Source organism: Stegodyphus dumicola, chromosome 5 (assembly GCF_044657685.1).
Source record: "Stegodyphus dumicola isolate Sdum_Otavi_A_Nest chromosome 5, ASM4465768v1".
Classification (NCBI taxonomy): Eukaryota; Metazoa; Arthropoda; class Arachnida; order Araneae; family Eresidae; genus Stegodyphus; species Stegodyphus dumicola.
In genome coordinates, this window is record NC_140772.1 from 224,846,272 (window position 1) to 224,868,095 (window position 21,824).

At 41.6% G+C, this 21,824-nt stretch overlaps 1 protein-coding gene across 2 annotated transcripts in view; it reads right to left on the reverse strand.

The window, feature by feature from the left end:
• The window catches only part of LOC118189153 (uncharacterized), a 64,325-nt gene that overhangs the window by 20,725 nt on the left and 21,776 nt on the right, over positions 1-21,824 (reverse strand). Inside the window, exon 3 of one of the 2 annotated variants that reach the window (XM_085817729.1) lies at positions 1,870-12,326. In XM_085817729.1, coding sequence (XP_085673855.1) covers positions 1,870-12,326 — 10,457 coding nt within the window. Of the gene's footprint in view, positions 1-1,869; positions 12,330-21,824 lie in introns of both variants that reach the window. The other variant, XM_085817728.1, reaches the window with a different exon arrangement.

Sequence of the window (21,824 nt, forward strand, 5' to 3'; positions counted from 1 at the left end):
AAATACTGTGATATGTTAAAAGTGAAAGTAATGCCAAAAATTTTAAACTTATTCGTGTGACTGTAAAAAGACCAAATTATGGTGAATATGTGTTAAAGGTTGAATGAATGTAGTTAGGCTCTCTGACGCTACACTTCAGAGTTATCCACTTTCAGAATAGTACCTCAGGGTTTAGAGTTGAAGATAGGGTGTGTTACGAGGTCTTGTTATGTTGAATTTTCACACGTTAGTGTTTTGATTGTAGGCGGCAGTGTTGAACACGTATACATAAACACATTCGTGGTTGGTGTTTCCTTTTACAACACATGTCAGAGAGCACGGGAAGAGATAATTAAAATAAAGTCATGAATGAAATAAGAATGTTAAGAGAAATATAAATATGCATGTTACTTGCCATTTTATTGTGTAACATTTCATTAAACTAGTTTTCCTTCCAGATCTCTGGAAGGAACCAGATTTGAGTAAAAGCTCCTGTTTAGATGCGGTACAGATGAAAAATTGGTTGTCCATGGAGCTGATATTGTAAAAACAATTTTTTTTTTAATTTCTAGTTTCTAGTGAGAAATGTTTGTAAAAGATTGGCCTCGCGTTAGATTCTAGAGCTAAAAGTTTTCAACAAGGTCGTTTTAGACCTCAGTTTCAAACTAATTAACTCTGGCGGGAAGTATGTAAGGATCTTAAGTTTTACTAACGTTTATTTTTATTTTAAATCTTTACTATCACTTCTTATTTTCTACTTCCGGCCAGAATTAAAAGCTTTAACTTATTTATGCAAATTTGTCTGGCGAACGCCAAGTACTTAAGTTGTGGCTTTTTGCCAAGCGAGAGAGAGGAAGGAGTTAGTCGAAGCAGGCCGCTTGCCTAAGCAGTTTTACTCGGTTGCTGGTTGCCTTCCAGGCCAGAGGTTTAATCGTCTTGATAATTTTAAACGTATTGTAGTGTTAACAGTTCTCTGTACTACATACGGCTTCCTGTTAATATACGGCCAATCTTCCACGTAGGCCCTTGTTTATTATTCCAAATTTAAGTTAGAGTTTAGTTAAATATTTTTATATTCTTACGTTCAGACCACAAGTAGTTGGTCTCTGTATTCCGAAGTACGGAAATTATTGTAAAGAGTGAAAAATAAAGGGTTTTGTATACCCTTCCTGTGTATCTTGTCTACTTCCCACATTTATTGAACCTAGCTTTAGTAAGCTCCCTGTTCCGAGTCAGGGTCTTTGCATGTTCCCAAAGAAAGTAAGGCGGAACATTGAACCTGATAATATGACGTTGGCTGATTTATAATATCAGAGAATTTAAAAATGCATATATTTTTAAAGCGATGGGAATTTCATTCTCATTTAACTTCATCACTTGAGACTTAAATTCATTCAAGCAGAAATATAAAAGCGTGTGATTCTCAAGCATCACAAAAAGAAAACTTCACTCAACGGTAATCTCAGAAGTTATATAAAATCTAAAGCTTTCAACAAGCATCTTTTTCTCCATTTTTAACGAACAACTTGGGTTTAGATTACACGGCATTCGAATACGCATAGACTGCGGTTATACTATTGAAATGCGAGGTATAAATCAAAGAAAGGTTCAATTCATAATTACTTTTCTATCACATTTTGTCTTAAATATATAACAAGAACGAAAGAGAATTTGAACTTACACAGCATTGCCAAACCGTGTACACAATGTATGTAAAAAAATTCAGACGCTTCGGAAAAGCATTGAAGAATCTCGAAAATATTACGTGTACAAAAGATAGATATCCTTAAAATATAAATGTAGATAAAGGTATAGGAAATAAATATTAAAACTGAAATTTTAAAATCCAATTTAAAATTCTTTTAGGAATGAAAGGAAACTCGCACTTACCGACTCGAAAAAATCCCCTTCACTAATTCCATCTTCAAAAACCTCTTCGTCTCTCACGCTATCACCGTCAAAATTGAATAAATCGTGCAATTCAGCTTCAGCAGATATAGTGGCAGAAAACTCATAGGATTCAGAAATTCCTTCAGATGCAGATACAGATACTTCAAAGCTTTCAGAAATAGACTCAGAGATATCAGAACTTAATGATGCAGACTCTGAGATGTCAGCGCTGGCCGATTCGGAGAAATCAGCACTAGCTGATACAGAGGTGGACACGTCTTCGCTAACCGATTCAGAGAAATCTGTGCTAGCGGACAATGAGACACTAGTAGAAGCTGAGATGTCAGTGCTCGTCGAAGAAGAAACATCAATACTAGCTGACGTAGAAGCTGAGAAAACGCCGCTGGCGGAAGTAGAGGTGTCAGCACTAACCGATTCAGAGAAATCAGCACTAGCTGACGCAGACGTTGAGAAATCAGTACTGGTAGAAGCAGATATATAAGCACTTCCTGAAGAAGAGACGTCAGCGCTAACCGATGCAGAGAAATCAGTACTAGTGGATTCTGAGGCTGACGCTGAGAAATCAGCACTGGCGGAAGCAGAGAAATCTGCACTAGCAGAAGCAGAGGCTGAGAATTCAGCGCTCACGGATTCAGAGAAATCTGTGCTAGCGGATTCTGAGGCTGACACGTCAGCGCTAGCCGAAGCGGACGCTGAGAAATCAGCACTGGCGGAAGCAGAGATGTCTGCACTAGTTGAAGCAGACGCTGAAAAGTCAGCACTCGCTGAGGCAGAGAAATCTGCGCTGGCGGATTCTGAGACTGATACGTCAGCGCTAGCCGAAGCAGAGAAATCAGCACTAGCTGATGCAGACGTTGAGAAATCAGCACTGGTAGAAGCAGATATATCAGCACTTGCTGAAGCAGAAGCAGAGATGTCAGCGCTAACCGAGAAATCAGTACTAGCGGATTCAGACTCTGAGATGTCAGCGCTAGTTGACGCAGACATGTCTGCACTACCAGAGAGAGAGGCACTAGTTGAAACCGATGCAGAGATGTCTGCGCTTGCCGAAGCAGAAACATCAAAGCTAGCTGACGCAGACGCTGAGAAATCAGCACTGACGGAAGCAGAGATATCAGCACTAGTGGACGCAGAGGCTGAGACATCAGCGCTGGTCGATGCAGAGATGTCTGCACTAGCTGAGGCTGAGAAACTAACAGAAGCAGAGAGGTCAGTACTGGCTGATACAGAGGCTGAGATGTCCGCGCTAGCCGATGCAGAGAAATCAGCACTAGCAGAAGCGGAAGCGCTAAGTGAAGCAGACGCAGAGATGTCAGCACTGGCTGATGCAGAGATATCAGCACTCGCCGAAGCAGATATGTCAGCACTGGCCGATGCTGAGATATCAGTAGTAGCTGAAGCAGAGGCGCTAATTGAGGCAGACGCAGATATGTCAGTACTAGCTGAAGCAGAGATGTCAGCACTGGCCGATGCAGATATATCAGCACTAGCTGAAGCGGAGGCGCTGATTGAAGCAGACGCAGATATGTCAGCACTGAGCGATGCAGAGATCTCAACACTAGCTGAAGTTGAGATGTCAGCACTAGCCGATGCAGATATATCAGCACTAGCTGAGGCGGAGGCTGATATGTCAAAGCTAGCCGATGCAGAGATGTCTGCACTAGCTGAGGCAGAGGCGCTAAGAGAAGCAGACGCAGAGATGTCAGCACTGGCTGAAATCGATGCAGAAATATCTGCACTAGCTGATACGGAGTCGCTAACTGAAGTAGACGCAGAGATGTCCGCGCTAGCGGACGCCGAGACTGAGAAGTCAAAGCTAGCCGATGCAGAGATATCAGCACTAGCTGAAGCCGAGGCTGAGATGTCAGCACTAGCTGACGCAGAGGCACTGACTGAAGCAGATGCAGAGATGTCCGCACTAGCTGATGCTGAGATGTCAGCACTCGCTGAAGCAGAGGCTGAGATGTCCAGGCTAGCCGATGCAGAGATATCAGCACTAGCTGAAGCTGAGGCTGAGATGTCAACACTAGCTGACGCAGAGGCGCTGACTGAAGCAGATGCAGAGATGTCCGCACTAGCTGATGCTGAGATGTCAGCACTCGCTGAAGCAGAGGCTGAGATGTCAAGGCTAGCCGATGCAGATATATCAGCGCTAGCTGACGCCGATGCTGAGATGTCAGCACTGGCTGACGCAGAGGCACTGACTGAAGCAGACGCAGAGATATCTGCACTAGCTGAACCTGAGATGTCTGCACTAGCTGAAGCTGAGATGTCAGCACTAGCAGACGCAGAGGCGCTGACTGAAGCAGATGCAGAGATGTCTGCACTCGCTGATGCTGAGAAGTCAGCACTCGCTGAAGCAGAGGCTGAGATGTCAAGACTAGCCGAAGCGGAGATGTCAGCACTAGCTGAAGCCGAGGCTGAGATGTCAACGCTAGTCGATGCAGAGATATCAGCGCTAGCTGACGCCGACGCTGAGATGTCAGCACTGGCTGACGCAGAGGCACTAACTGAAGCAGATGCAGAGATGTCAGCACTGGCTGACGCAGAGGCACTAACTGAAGCAGATGCAGAGATGTCCACACTAGCTGATGCAGAGATATCCGCACTAGCTGAAGCTGAGGCTGATATGTCAGCACTAGCAGACGCAGAGGCGCTGACTGAAGCAGATGCAGAGATGTCTGCACTCGCTGATGCTGAGATGTCAGCACTCGCTGAAGCAGATGCAGAGATGTCCAGGCTAGCCGATGCAGAGATATCAGCACTAGCTGAAGCTGAGGCTGAGAAGTCAACACTAGCTGACGCAGAGGCGCTGACTGAAGCAGATGCAGAGATGTCCGCACTAGCTGATGCTGAGATGTCAGCACTCGCTGAAGCAGAGGCTGAGATGTCCAGGCTAGCCGATGCAGAGATATCAGCACTAGCTGAAGCTGAGGCTGAGATGTCAACACCAGCTGACGCAGAGGCGCTGACTGAAGCAGATGCAGAGATGTCCGCACTAGCTGATGCTGAGATGTGAGCACTCGCTGAAGCAGAGGCTGAGATGTCAAGGCTAGCCGAAGCGGAGATGTCAGCACTAGCTGAAGCCGAGGCTGAGATGTCAACGCTAGCCGATGCAGAGATATCAGCGCTAGCTGACGCCGATGCTGAGATGTCAGCACTGGCTGACGCAGAGGCACTGACTGAAGCAGATGCAGATATGTCCACACTAGCTGATGCAGAGATATCAGCACTAGCTGAAGCTGAGGCTGAGATGTCAGCACTAGCAGACGCAGAGGCGCTGACTGAAGCAGATGCAGAGATGTCCGCACTAGCTGATGCTGAGATGTCAGCACTCGCTGAAGCAGAGGCTGAGATGTCCAGGCTAGCCGATGCAGAGATATCAGCACTAGCTGAAGCTGAGGCTGAGATGTCAACACTAGCTGACGCAGAGGCGCTGATTGAAGCAGACGCAGAGATGTCCGCACTAGCTGATGCTGAAATGTCAGCACTCGCTGAAGCAGAGGCTGAGATGTCCACGCTAGCCGATGCAGAGATATCAGCACTAGCTGAAGCTGAGGCTGAGATGTCAACACTAGCTGACGCAGAGGCGCTGACTGAAGCAGACCCAGAGATGTCCGCACTAGCTGATGCTGAGATGTCAGCACTAGCTGAAACAGAGGCTGAGATGTCAAGGCTAGCCGATGCAGATATATCAGCACTAGCTGAAGCCGAGGCTGAGATGTCAACACTAGCTGACGCAGAGGCTGAGATGTCAAGGCTAGCCGAAGCAGATATATCAGCACTAGCTGAAGCCGAGGCTGAGATGTCAACACTAGCTGACGCAGAGGCGCTGACTGAAGCAGACGCAGTGATGTCCGCACTAGCTGATGCTGAGATTTCAGCACTCGCTGAGGCAGAGGCTGAGATGTCAAGGCTAGCCGAAGCGGAGATGTCAGCACTAGCTGAAGCCGAGGCTGAGATGTCAAGGCTAGCCGAAGCAGATATATCAGCACTAGCTGAAGCCGAGGCTGAGATGTCAACACTAGCTGACGCAGAGGCTGAGATGTCCAGGCTAGCCGATGCAGAGATATCAGCACTAGCTGAAGCTGAGGCTGAGATGTCAACACTAGCTGACGCAGAGGCGCTGATTGAAGCAGACGCAGAGATGTCCGCACTAGCTGATGCTGAAATGTCAGCACTCGCTGAAGCAGAGGCTGAGATGTCCAGGCTAGCCGATGCAGAGATATCAGCACTAGCTGAAGCTGAGGCTGATATGTCAACACTAGCTGACGCAGAGGCGCTGACTGAAGCAGACGCAGAGATGTCCGCACTAGCTGATGCTGAGACGTCAGCACTAGCTGAAGCAGAGGCTGAGGTGTCAAGGCTAGCCGATGCAGATATATCAGCACTAGCTGAAGCCGAGGCTGAGATGTCAACACTAGCTGACGCAGAGGCTGAGATGTCAAGGCTAGCCGAAGCAGATATATCAGCACTAGCTGAAGCCGAGGCTGAGATGTCAACACTAGCTGACGCAGAGGCGCTGACTGAAGCAGACGCAGTGATGTCCGCACTAGCTGATGCTGAGATTTCAGCACTCGCTGAAGCAGAGGCTGAGATGTCAAGGCTAGCCGAAGCGGAGATGTCAGCTCTAGCTGAAGCCGAGGCTGAGATGTCAACGCTAGCCGATGCAGAGATATCAGCGCTAGCTGACGCCGATGCTGAGATGTCAGCACTGGCTGACGCAGAGGCACTGACTGAAGCAGATGCAGATATGTCCACACTAGCTGATGCAGAGATATCAGCACTAGCTGAAGCTGAGGCTGAGATGTCAGCACTAGCAGACGCAGAGGCGCTGACTGATGCAGATGCAGAGATGTCCGCACTAGCTGATGCTGAGATGTCAGCACTCGCTGAAGCAGAGGCTGAGATGTCCAGGCTAGCCGATGCAGAGATATCAGCACTAGCTGAAGTTGAGGCTGAGATGTCAACACTAGCTGACGCTGAGGCGCTGACGGAAGCAGACGCAGAGATGTCCACACTAGCTGATGCTGAGATGTCAGCACTCGCTGAAGCAGAGGCTGAGATGTCCAGGTTAGCCGATGCAGAGATATCAGCACTGGCTGTAGCTGACGCAGAGCCGCTGACTGAAGCAGACGCAGAGATGTCCGCACTAGCTGATGCTGAGATGTCAGCACTCGCTGAAGCAGAGGCTGAGATGTCAAGGCTAGCCGAAGCGGAGATGTCAGCACTAGCTGATGCCGAGGCTGAGATGTCAACGCTAGCCGATGCAGAGATATCAGCGCTAGCTGACGCTGATGCTGAGATGTCAGCACTGGCTGACACAGAGGCACTGACTGAAGCAGATGCAGAGATGTCCACACTAGCTGATGCAGAGATATCAGCACTCGCTGAAGCAGAGGCTGAGATGTCCAGGCTAGCCGATGCAGAAATATCAGCACTAGCTGAAGCTGAGGCTGAGATGTCAACACTAGCTGACGCAGAGGCGCTGACTGAAGCAGACGCAGAGATGTCCGCACTTGCTGATGCTGAGATGTCAGCACTAGCTGAAGCAGAGGCTGAGATGTCAAGGCTAGCCGATGCAGAAATATCAGCACTAGCTGAAGCTGAGGCTGAGATGTCAACACTAGCTGACGCAGAGGCGCTGACTGAAGCAGACGCAGAGATGTCCGCACTTGCTGATGCTGAGATGTCAGCACTAGCTGAAGCAGAGGCTGAGATGTCAAGGCTAGCCGATGCAGATATATCAGCACTAGCTGAAGCTGAGGCTGAGATGTCAACACTAGCTGACGCAGAGGCGCTGACTGAAGCAGACGCAGAGATGTCCGCACTAGCTGATACTGAGATGTCAGCACTCGCTGAAGCAGAGGCTGAGATGTCAACGCTGGCCGATGCAGAGATATCAGCGCTAGCTGACGCCGATGCTGAGATGTCAGCACTGGCTGACGCAGAGGCACTGACTGAAGCAGATGCAGAGATGTCCACACTAGCTGATGCAGAGATATCAGCACTAGCTGAAGCTGAGGCTGAGATGTCAGCACTAGCAGACGCAGAGGCGCTGACTGAAGCAGATGCAGAGATATCTGCACTCGCTGATGCTGAGATGTCAACACTCGCTGAAGCAGATGCAGAGATGTCCAGGCTTGCCGATGCAGAGATATCAGCACTAGCTGAAGCTGAGGCTGAGATGTCAACACTAGCTGACGCAGAGGCGCTGACTGAAGCAGATGCAGATATGTCCGCACTAGCTGATGCTGAGATGTCAGCACTCGCTGAAGCAGAGGCCGAGATGTCAAGACTAGCCGATGCAGATATATCAGCACTAGCTGACGCCGAGGCTGAGATGTCAACGCTAGCCGATGCAGAGATATCAGCGCTAGCTGACGCCGATGCTGAGATGTCAGCACTGGCTGACGCAGAGGCACTGACTGAAGCAGATGCAGAGATGTCCACACTAGCTGATGCAGAGATATCAGCACTAGCTGAAGCTGAGGCTGAGATGTCAACACTAGCTGACGCAGAGGCGCTGACTGAAGCAGATGCAGAGATGTCCGCACTAGCTGATGCTGAAATATCAGCACTCGCTGAAGCAGAGGCTGAGATGTCCAGGCTAGCCGATGCAGATATATCAGCACTAGCTGAAGCCGACGCTGAGATGTCAACGCTAGCCGATGCAGAGATATCAGCACTAGCTGACGCAGAGGCACTGACTGAAGCAGAGGCAGATATGTCCGCACTAGCTGATGCTGAAATATCTGCACTCACTGAAGCAGAGGCCGAGATGTCCAGGCTAGCCGATGCAGAGTTGTCGGCACTAGCGGAAGCCGAAGCTGAGATGTCAACGCTAGCTGATGCAGAGATATCAGCACTAGCTGAAGCCGATGCTGAGATGTCAGCGCTAGCTGACGCAGAGACGCTGACTGAAGCAGATGCAGATATATCTGCACTAGCTGATGCTGAGATGTCCGCACTCGCTGAGGCAGAGGCTGAGATGTCAACGCTAGCGGACGCAGAAGCAGAAACATCAAGACTTGCTGAAGCGGATATTTCAGCACTTGCAGAAATATCAACACTAGCTGAGGCGGAAGCAGAAACATCAAGACTAGCTGATGCAGATGCAGAGATATCAACACTAGCAGAAGCAGATACTTCTGCACTTGCTGAAATATCAACACTAGCTGAGGCAGAAGCAGAAACATCAAGACTAGCTGATGCAGATGCAGAGATATCAACACTAGCTGAAACAGAAGCTGAAACATCAAGATTTGCGGATGCTGATATATCAGCACTAGCTGACGCAGAAGCAGAAGCATCAACACTAGCTGATGCAGAGGCAGAAATATCAACGCTAGCCGATGCAGATACTTCAGCACTTGCAGAGATATCAACATTAGCTGAGGCAGAAGCAGAAACATCAAGACTAGCTGATGCAGATGCAGAGATATCAACACTAGCTGATGCTGAAGCAGAAACATCAAGACTTGCTGATGCAGATGCATCAACGCTAGCTGATGCAGAAGCAGAAACATCAACACTAGCAGATGCAGATGCAGAAACATCCACACTGGCTGATGCAGAAACATCAATATTAGCTGAGGCTGAAGCAGAAACATCAACACTAGCTGATGCAGAGGCAGAAATATCAACGCTAGCCGATGCAGATACTTCAGCACTTGCAGAGATATCAACACTAGCTGATGCTGAAGCAGAAACATCAAGACTTGCTGATGCAGATGCATCAACGCTAGCTGATGCAGAAGCAGAAACATCAACACTAGCAGATGCAGATGCAGAAACATCCACACTGGCTGATGCAGAGACATCAACACTAGCTGAGGCAGAGGCATCAACACTAGCTGACGCAGAGGCAGAAACATCAACACTAGCTGATGCAGATACTGCAGCACTTGCAGAAACATCAACACTAGCTGAGGCAGAAGCAGCTACATCAATACTAGCTGCTGCAGAGACTTCAGCACTTGCAGAAACATCAAGTTTAGCTGCGGCAGAAGCAGAAACGTCAACACTAGCTGAGGCAGAAGCAGAAACATCAACACTTGCTGATGCAGAGGCAGAAACATCAACACTAGCTGATGCAGAAGCAGAAACATCCACACTGGCTGATGCAGATGCATCAACACTAGCTGACGCAGAGGCGGAAACGTCAACACTAGCTGACGCAGAGACGGAAACATCAACACTAGCTGACGCAGAGGCGGAAACATCAACACTAGCTGATGCAGATACTTCAGCACTTGCAGAAACATCAACACTAGCTGAAGCAGAAGCAGAAACGTCAGCGCTAGCTGATGCAGAAGCAGAAACATCAACACTGGCAGATGCAGAAACATCAACACTAGCTGATGCAGATGCAGAGACATGCACGCTAGCTGACGCAGAGGCAGAAACATCAACACTAGCTGATGCAGATACTTGAGCACTTGCAGAAATATCAACGGTAGCTGAGGCAGAAGCCGAAACATCAACACTAGCTGATGCAGAAGCAGATGCATCAACATTAGCTGATGCAGAAGCAGCTACATCAATACTAGCTGCTGCAGAGACTTCAGCACTTGCAGAAACATCAAGTTTAGCTGCGGCAGAAGCAGAAACGTCAGCACTAGCTGAGGCAGAAGCAGAAACATCAACACTTGCTGATGCAGAGGCAGTAACATCAACACTAGCTGATGCAGAGGCAGAAACATCAACACTAGCTGATGCAGAAGCAGAAACCTCAACGCTAGCTGAAGCAGAAGCAGAAACATCCACACTGGCTGATGCAGATGCAGAGACATCAACACTAGCTGACGCAGAGGCGGAAACGTCAACACTAGCTGATGCAGATACTTCAGCACTTGCAGAAACATCAACACTAGCTGAGGCAGAAGCAGAAACGTCAGCGCTAGCTGATGCTGAAGCAGAAACATCAACACTGGCAGATGCAGAGGCAGAAACATCAACAGTAGCTGATGCAGATGCAGAGACATCCACGCTAGCTGACGCAGAGGCAGAAACATCAAGACTAGCTGATGCAGATACTTCAGCACTTGCAGAAACATCAACACTAGCTGAGGCAGAGGCATCAACACTAGCTGAGGCAGAGGCATCAACACTAGCTGACGCAGAGGCAGAAACATCGACACTAGCTGTGGCAGAAGCAGAAACATCAACACTAGCTGAGGCAGAAGCAGAAACATCAACATTAGCCGATGCAGATGCAGAGACATCAACGCTAGCTGAGGCAGAGGCATCAATACTAGCTGAGGCAGAGGCATCAACACTAGCTGACGCTGAGGCAGAAACATCAACACTAGCTGATGCAGATACTTCAGCACTTGCAGAAACATCAACACTAGCTGATGCATCTACTTCAGCACTTGCAGAAACATCAACACTAGCTGAGGCAGAAGCAGAAACGTCAACGCTAGCTGAAGCAGAAGCAGAAAGATCAACACTGGCTGATGCAGAAGCAGAAACATCGATACTAGCTGATGCAGATGCAGAGACATCAACACTAGCTGCGGCAGAAGCAGAAACGTCAACACTAGCTGATGCAGATACTTCAGCACTTGCAGAAACTTCAACACTAGCTGATGCAGATGCAGAAACATCAACGGTAGCTGAGGCAGAAGCAGAAACGTCAACGCTAGCTGATGCAGAAGCAGAAACATCAACACTGGCTTTTGCAGAGGCAGAGACATCAGCACTGGCTGATGCAGATACATCAACACTAGCTGAGGCAGAAGCAGAAACGTCAACACTAGCTGATGCAGATACTTCGGCACTTGCAGAAACATCGACACTAGCTGTGGCAGAAGCAGAAACATCAACACTAGCCGATGCAGATGCAGAGACATCAACACTAGCTGAGGCAGAGGCATCAACGCTAGCTGACGCAGAGGCAGAAACATCAACACTAGCTGATGCAGATACTTCAGCACTTGCAGAAACATCAACACTAGCTGAGGCAGAAGCAGAAAGGTCAACGCTGGCTGATGCAGAAGCAGAAACATCAACACTGGCTGATGCAGAGGCAGAAACATCCACACTGGCTGATGCAGATACATCAACGCTGGCTGATGCAGAAGCAGAAACATCAGCACTAGCTGATGCAGATACTTCAGCACTTGCAGAAATATCCACACTAGCTGAGGCAGAAGCAGAAACGTCAACACTAGCTGATGCAGAAACATCAGCACTAGCTGAGGCAGAAGCAGAAACATCAACAGTAGCTGATGCAGAGGCAGAAACTTCAACACTAGCTGATGCAGATGCAGACACTTCAGCGGATGCTGAGACGTCAACATTGGCAGATGCCTTGGCTGAAACATCAAGCTCTGCTGATGCTTGTACATCTATCGAAACTGAAGCTCTCGCAGAGACATCAAAAGAGGCATCTATACTTGCTCCAAATTCTAGATCTATTAGACTATTGGCTGCTGTAAGGCAGATAAAAATTTATAAGCATTTATTTACGTAATTCGCGATTGAAGATTTTGTTTTTGCATAATTTTATACATGGTACTACTAAAAGGTGCGGAACTATGAAATCATATGTGTTAAAACAAACGTGATATAAAATGAAGTTAACCACATATGTTAATATATCAATAATATATTTTTGAGGGAAATACTTATACTCATCATAGTTCTGAAAGAATTATAAAATTACGTTTTCAAAAATACCAAGGAATTTTGAAATGGGAACAAACATTTTTTAAAAAATTATTTGGAAAGTATTACTTTGAGAGTCTCTTTTTCCTGTTATCAATTAAATTATCAGTTATTTTATTAAAGAACAATATTCATGTCCACCGACTTCCATTACGGGTAGTTAAATTAATGTCAGTGCAGTTACTGCTTTTGCTACGTGTCCTCGGAAATGGTCAGTCGGCAGAAGGTCTGAAGATTGTACTTACCAGTCAATTTCCTTAATCCTATTATTTTTAAGGTACTGGTTGATCAGTTGATTACAATTGCTTTATACTATAAATATGCGAACTATCTGTGGAGGAAGCATATCTTTTCATTTGCTGGTAAAGGACGCAATACTCTAGATCGAGCATTAAACTGTCCATCAGCCATGACTGCTGAAACAAGATCCAGCCTAGTCTAGAATATTTCCTTCTTTGCGAACGTTTTTTTAAGAATGCTAGAGTATTTGTATTCTCGTCTTTCTGTTCCCCTATCACGATACGACATATCTTCCAGTATTGAGAACATTTGATTTCATCTTTGAACATTTCCCAGTTTTGTGTATCCCATGTAATACATTTACTTACCCTCCGTAAGTAAGCTGACATAAGAGAAAGAATTAATTATGTGCGTTATTTTGACCTCTTACGTACAAGGATGTCACATGATATATAACTAACTTCCTTGTTCCTGAAAACGCTTTCTAGCTACTGAAACACACATCCATCTTTCTACTGTTATAAGTGATTGACAGCAAGTTAGAACACAGTCAAAACTCTTTATTTCCTGATATTCATAATCAGAAAGAATTCATCAGACGATGTTCTCTCCATTGAACAACCTGAAACTGCTCTTCGTGAAACTGTGACTTATTAAAGTTGCTTTTAGCTCTCAATCTAACTACTTTAACCGTATTTATGTTCAAAATTTTGATAGACGCAATTATGTCCGGCCAATTATCGCTGCTTTAATGAATAGGTTAAATATTTCCTCTGAAACATCAGTCACAACATTTCGGATATAAAATATTAATACTTGCTAAGTCATTTCCAAAATCAGAATATTTATTCACGTGAATATTTTCGGTCTTAAAACTCTGAAGTTAAGTACGCATTTTTGAAGCATTTCGTAGGCAAATACTTTTCTAGATTTGTATTATTACCCTTTATTTTATGATACAAAGAAAAAGCTTTTGTCCTTTACCATTGAGTTTTTAGAAACTCAATGCACAATGTAATGCAATACATTACATTTACATTGCGTACTGCGTTTCTAAAAATTCTTTCATTATATGCTGTTTTTATTACGGTAAATTAAGATTTCCATTTCTTATTATACTATTATTTGTGCATTGCTAACTCAGTATATCTTCTATATTTCCGAAAGTGTTTCCACCAGTTGCTAAATTTCTGTTATGATATGGAAATTTTACTGAAACAGACATTTAGAAGTATTGTACTTTTGTCTTAAAACCTGTTGTAAATTTCTGTAAATATTTCAAGCCTTTTGATTGCTTTAATAATTACCTGCGTTGGTGTGAATTTTAAAGAAATCTAAACTAATACAGTGTTGAAAAAATTGTGATATATTTTTATAAATAGAATAGGGCTATTTTAAAACAATAAAGTTTAATTGAATTTGCTGTTATACGTTTTGTACATAAGTATTTATTTTTCATATAAAACTTATAGATCTTTCAATTCTGAGTACAACAAATTTTAGTTCTAAAAACAGCTAAAGTAGAATGCGAGACATGTGGGAAAACATTCTTGATGGGCATTGGCATCGTTTCTTGTCAACATGTTGGCAAAATTTGACAATTTTCTGCAGCTATAGCGATTTTTCAGGAAGATTTGGAAAAATATATTTTTAGAGTGTTTCTTTCCGCAGCTTTCATAAGCCAATTAAATACCGCATAAATATACCTCGAAGAGTTAGGAGGGATTGGATTGGTTATTATTCAATTATGGTTAAGCACACGAGGGCTATCTGCCTAAAGGGAGGGATGCCTTCGTGGAGGACATTCTAAGGAAAACTGGCTCGTATACACGTTACACATGGAAGAGTTAGGAGGAATCATTTGTTAATCAGCTCTGAGATTGTACAGTTGAAAGAAAGGTATCTGGATTCGGCTTTAACGTTTTGCCTTCTGTGAGTGATTTTAGAAATTTGCTATGTTTCTCCTGCGCTAAGAAGAATTTGCCTACCACACAGGTTTCTTCTGAGCTATTTACAGCTATTTATTTTACTGTATGTTATCATTACGCAAAATTATTTCTTCCTGGTCATATAGTGCGGTTATGGGACATCTATGAGCTCGTAGTTCCATACAAGGGGTGCCCGTATTGTGGATCTCTCTGAATGCCGATAACCATGGAGATCGAACAGGAGGTGAAATCAGTTATGGAAAATCATTGCCACAATTTTGCATCGAAATAAAGAACACAGCGAAATGAATCGCAACGAGATGCGGCTGAAATGAAACAAAGCTTTGCTTTTCTTACTCGAAAAATTATGAATTCTGTGAAAGGGGAAGCTGCCAACCGTAAATCGATACATCATCAACGTCACCCAGAAATTTCTGCAGTGAACAAGTGACTCGAGAAATGAATTCCTAAAACCCGTTTTATACGTAAACGATCACTTTTACATGATGGAAATTTCGCATCCTGCTGTGAAACATATCTCACTTAAGTTATCTCTTCTTGCATTTATTCTTTTGCAAAATGACAGGAAGGGGTCATAGAAAAACATTTGAAATAATTTAGCAGACAAATCTGTTTGATCGTTTAACATTTCGCCTTGCATTTTGCTGTTTATTTAAGAGGGGAGTCTGCTTTATTGTCGCAGACTCTACTAGCCGATAAACATTCATATGTTGACGACTGAATGATTCAAAAGTACGATTTCTGAGAAAAGTTCTTACTGACTGCAGCTTAAGACTCAGCCTCAAAATCGGGAAAAACCTGTCAAGAACTAGAGACTGATATTAAAAAAATAACACTAGAGTATTTCTGGATTACGATCTGTAAAATTAAGATATATAAAGTTTCCAATGCTTTATGGATTCTGTTAGGGATACCGATGCGCAACAAGCACACCGTTTGTTTTGATATTATCGTGAGTTAAACGTGCTTTATTGGAAATGCGGCAGCCTGACTGAGAATGATAATTGGATAGAAAGGATAACTATCGGATGTAAAATGGTTGACTTTAGAACACTGAGAATGAAGCATAGTCTCCTGACGTAGAAGTAAAACCGAAGTAGTAATACATTAGTAGCAGGTGAAACACAGTGTCAAGACGTAATATTGTTATTAAGTACGATATTTTAAACAGTTGCTTTTCGATGCTGCACATAATTGAAAGTTCCCATTTTTTTCCCTAAAAGGTATTTCCAAACTTTAATAGCTAATCTACCATCCTCCTTATCCCGGCTCTGACTACCATACGAAATGTAATTATACATAATCTGTACTATACAAATGTTGTTAAATCAATCCGTTGGAAATAATTAGTTCAATGATAAAAATTAAATTAATTGTACAGCATTATATATCTGTTTCCCACTGACTCATGTCGATACACTCCTGACGAGTAATCTGAACAGAAACATCATTCTTTTTGTTCAGAAATGTCTTCTTGTTTTAAATGCCGATTTAATTTTCATAACATGTAAATGAACTTGTTATACATATGAAATTGCTTAATAATTTAGGTAAATCGTTAATTTCTTCCTCTATTAATTTTAATATTGGTTCCCTGCGTATTTTCCCAACTGATTATAGTTAAAGCTATAAGTTGACTTTCTTAAATTAAAACATTGGAAGAAAAAATAAAATTAAGCAGTAAACCATTATTTCGATGTAATCACCATTATTTCGATCCATGTTTAAGCAGACACTGTTCAAAAATGAGACGATAGTTTCTTGTTGATTGGACTTAGCATATTCACAAATGTGATATGAACCAATACAGTAGTGAGTAAAACAAGTTACTATACTGTAAGCATTTCTGTAATTTATAAACTCTTTATATTGACTAGAAGTAACACTCAATATTTCTATATCAAAATGAATAGGTTTAAAACCTTTTAGATGTCTAAAATATTTTGAAATAGTTCATATAACTTTAGTAAGGGAGATTTATGTCTATTAGAAATAGAGATAATAAAATTTAATCTTAAGTAAGACCACAAAAACATATGGAAATTTTCCAGAAGGCGTTTTCATATGTTTTGAAATATATGAGTATGAAGCGGAAAATTGCTGTTTATAGTATATAACTCAGAGTTTGCGAGTTTGAAAAGTCAGTGCTAACAAGTATAAATTTAATGATAAATGATTTTTTTTTTCACATCAAAGAAATTATATAATTTATTTCTCTTCAATTAAAAGTATACAAAGGAAATGTTTCTTTAATTCCTGTCTAGAAATAAAACAATAAAATCAATACTAAAATATGTATTGATGGCTTTTTGATACTTTACAGTTTGAAATCGCTTCTGACTTTAATAAGAAAATCAAATGAAAATACTAAAGAAAGTCCAGTTTAAAGAAACAAGAAGTACTTAAAAAGAACACCGTCAAAGCCTTGCCATCAGATTTTAATATCTGAAACTAATCTCAGTACTGCTTCTGTTAAATATTTTCAATTACTTTCCAAATCCTTATTTATTCAGTATTTGCGCCCTATTACTGGCAAGTGGTACAAAAACGGTACAGCTCTGTGCTGTACTGATTCATTTAGATGAAATTAACAACTTTTTAAAAGTATGCATTCTAAAATATAATATCTTTATATTATTTAAATCAAATAAAAAAATTGAAATCGTGTAAAAACGGAATTAATTTTGGATAGCGTAGAAGTAGTGAATAGTCCACGTTACTATAACTTTGGATATCGTATTTCGGGCAAGTGGAACTCCATTCTGTTCTTATATTTACGTTAAACGATAAGAATAGTAGGAATGCGTGTATCTCATGTTACCTCATCTTTACCTCTAAACATAAATCCTCATGTTTGCTCTGTGAAATCATATTAAAATAATTACAAATGCCCGAGTTAAAACATGGCTCTGATTTCATTCTATTTTTGCAGAAATCTGTGGATAGCAAAGAATCGTTATTGATTTTTATCGCCCTTCTATAAAGTTCATTGCATCTCTGGTATTTTTCTTGACGCTAATCGCTTCATTCTTAACAATAATTTTTAAATTTCGCTTCAAGTCGGTGTACAGTTAAGTGTTTACTCCCGTATGTGTTGATTAAATAATGCAACTTACGAAGTTTATTACATAAATAGCTGAGTTTCGATCATTCTACCGTATGAGCTACTGATACTATTCAAGCATTGCTATGAAGGTTACAATACAAGGTATATTCTCAGAAGCGAGTAATACAGATTTTCCATAATACATCTTTGGTAACAATAATTGTCCTTTTGAACTGGAATTATTAGTTCACAAAATTTGTTATGCTTTTGCATAATAAACTATGTAAAACTGTATTAAATTTAAACTTTAATTACTAAGGGAACAGAAAAACGTGTTCAGGAAATTCAGAAGTATTTAAAATAAGTGATTCACATCAATCAGCTAATGAAACAAATTATACGACATTTTTACTTAATATAAAGATTTAAATACTTTGAAGCTCCGCAGTGTATATTTGGATTTGTTTATGTGATTATGGCAAAGACTCGAGGGCTATCTGTCTAAGGGCTTTCGTTTAAGGGAAACTGGCTCCTGCACACGTTACATATGGGAAAAACCATGAAAGCACCCCTGCAGCCAGTTCGTTTGCGGAATTCGAACCTCGGACCGAACTACCAGTATTCAGCGTCTTTACCGCTCGGATGCTGGTGGGCCGCTCTGTGCAGTGTAAGAAAGATATTTTAAATTAATAGCTTAAAAATCTATAAAGTTGTAGTTTGTCAATGATCAAATAATGGAGGAAGAGAAGGCACGTTTTTATAAGTAATATAACTAAATATAAATATATATTTTCTGCAATTTAGTTTCCAGAACTACATTTTCGATTCACTGATTTGTGTACTCATAACTATTCGTTCAGTGTTACAGATTAAATAACAAATTGGTAATTTGAAAACTAAGGTTGTAGCTAACTAATTTGGAAACTAAGATTGTGTTGATTTACAAAAGCTTTTAACTCAAAACGAAACATTTCGTTATACAACAAAATATTCAAATAGGTAAATGTGATATAAATATAGTACTAAAAAGGTTTCTCTTTCATCCAAATAATCTTATAATTTATCTCTTTTTTGGAAGCAAGGCAATTACAAGAAAGAGGAGAAGAGAAAATAGTATTAAAAGCTAAGTACGATGAGAAAATTTCAAATTATCATATTGAATATTTTCAATAATTTAAAAATTTTGAATATTACGGAAATATTCTAATACCTTGAAGAGAATAATTTGTTACTGGATTACTAAACATTCTTGTAGTTATCTGATTTCTAAATTAGGAGTATAGTTATCCGTTCTCTAAAGTAGGAGTACTAAGATATCACTCTAATCATTTAGAAATTAATCCTGTGTTGCATGACATCCATTTGCAGCTTTAGAGACATTACATTCACAGCACTTCATTACGTTACATTCATGTCACTCTGTGGTCTTAATACACAATTTGGCGTTATATGAATATCGCAGTGTGTCTTCCCAACAATGTCACAGTCTAACTTCACGACAATGTCGCTGCGTGATTACGCATTTACGTCACAGTGTGACTTCACAACAATGTCACAATTTAACTTCACAGAAACACTCCTATGTGAAGTCACATAAACGCCACACTGTGACGTAACATATACGACACAATGTGATGTCGCAAAAAGCGGACATTAAGTCATATCTACAACGTGACTGTGAAATGGAGATCGTCACAGTGTGACACGTTTGTAATGCCACAGCGATGTCGCCTTGCTGTTATCTCTTGCGTGCTTTTTCCTATATTCGAGCAACCTAATGAGCCCAAACTAAAACAGTGCGCCTACTGTCTGATTACAAGAAGATCCATACTTTGAAGTATGGCAAGAGCGTTCGATTCATACTATAGCAGGAACGAAATGCTATGAAAAATTTCGATCGTCCTTTATTATTTCTTCAGATATGGATATAGACGCATCTCTACGAAATAAAGCAATTTAACCAAACCATTCCTGGGAAAGTACAAATTTTCTATGTACCCATGCCCTGTACAGTGCTAGTTATGTGTACTTAAAGAAAGAGAAGAATGAACACTTAAAATCAGACACTGAACAAAAATATACTGGAGCTATCGAAAATGCGAGAATAAGCAGCAAACATGCTAGAACTGCAAAAAAACTGCGCATTACCTTTTAAACGAATTTCCCTATTTCTTTTAATTGCGGACAGCAAGGGATTAGTGCAGTATAATTATTGCCGACTGTGATAAAACGAGGACAATAAAATTTGCTTAGAAGAAACAACAAAGTATGTTACGGAAGTATGTTAATCCCCAGAGCATGGACGTATGATCTAAGTTTCGTGCCACTTTGCATAACCGCACATCCTGTAGTGCCACTGCAAACGCAAAGAAAGAACTTTAAAAATCCAGCGTGTATTCGATGCCACATAAACAAAAAAAACAAAAAAAAGCACCAGCTAACGCAGGCAAGAATACTGCGTAAAAGTATCCATAGGAAGATGCCGAAGATGTCAATAACGTTATAGACGTCCAGAGACTATTCTCGTATTTTTTCTCATAGTCCAAATAACTCATCTCTAAACCTAGAGACATCATGGAGGTTAAAATTGCAGTGTGACAGATATCCATATCCTGTGTCATGGATTATTCTAACTATACCATTTAATGCTGTTGTGAGCAATGGTCAAGTAGCAACACTCACGTGCTAAGCATGATAACAGGAAGAAAATGAAAACCGTAGAAAAAATATGATCATGCGCCAGGAAATACGGATCCCACGCTAATTCAGTTCCACTGTAAAATAATCAGTGTCTTCTGTGTGCCAGCGAAACAAATTTTAGGCTCGATTGAAGATCTGCCGCCTATCGTATCGTCCTTCACCATTCTGCTTTTAACGCCAGAATATCAACAGGTCTATTGCAATGGTTCCAGCTTAAAAAACACGGCATGCCATAGACTGGAGATGCAAAATATTTAACGATGAGCAGGGTAATAATTTTAGAGTCGATAGAGAAAGAAAAATTCGCAATTTCATTGCGTTGTACATGGCGAAATAGCGCAAAACATTTACCGCCTAAGATTTACCTAACATTTTTGAGGTTAAAGAGCTATATTAATATTTTAGACAGATGTCGTCTACCAGAAATAAAGCATTAATGTAAATCAGTATTAATATATAGCTAAATAAAAAATTATTTTACATATTTTTAATTGAAATTTACATATGAAAAACAATCTTTAGAAATATATTCAAACAATTATTTCTTATAGAATTGCCTTTTAATTCGGCAGGGATTTTATACATTATATTGTACATACGGGTATTTTCCTCACAAAGTAGCAGGTTCTTAGAAAACAAGGATTGATAAATATTTTTTGTGGGCATTAACTGGAAAGAGAAGGGTGAATTTATGTTACTTTGGGGTTTTACATAAACATTTCTCATATTTCAAAAATCAAGTAAAAGTTAGAGCAATTTAAAACTCAAAGTTCTCCTTTGTATTTAGTTATAATATTATTTAGAAATATCCTCCAAACAGAAATTAGCATAAAAATGTGATAAAATCCAAAAATAATCTAAATGCTGTAATACGACTTGAAGAATATCAGGAAAAATATGACGATCTAGAAATCTTAAAAAATTCCTTCATATTCATGAAAACATTCAAAGAATTCGCGACAGTCTATAAATACACTTCTTTTGTCATTAATGCTTCTTCATTTCCGGACAAAAGATCATCATGTTCCCTTAATCATCGCCATAATTTCAACGTCATTACTCAGCGGTACATTTACTTGAGACTACACTTTATCATTTGAGAAACCATTATGTTATATGGCATAACAACTTTAATAGTATTATGTAGAACGTTAAACGAATAGTGCTACAAAAATAATATTTTATAATTCTCAGTTATCTCGTTTTTAGTTGGAATCACATACAGATACGCGCTGTTCGCACAAGACTTGCAGGGCTTAGGACTGTCTATATTAACTGAAGAAGCTTCTACTGTTTACCCTTACTGCCTATCATTTGTCGCCCCA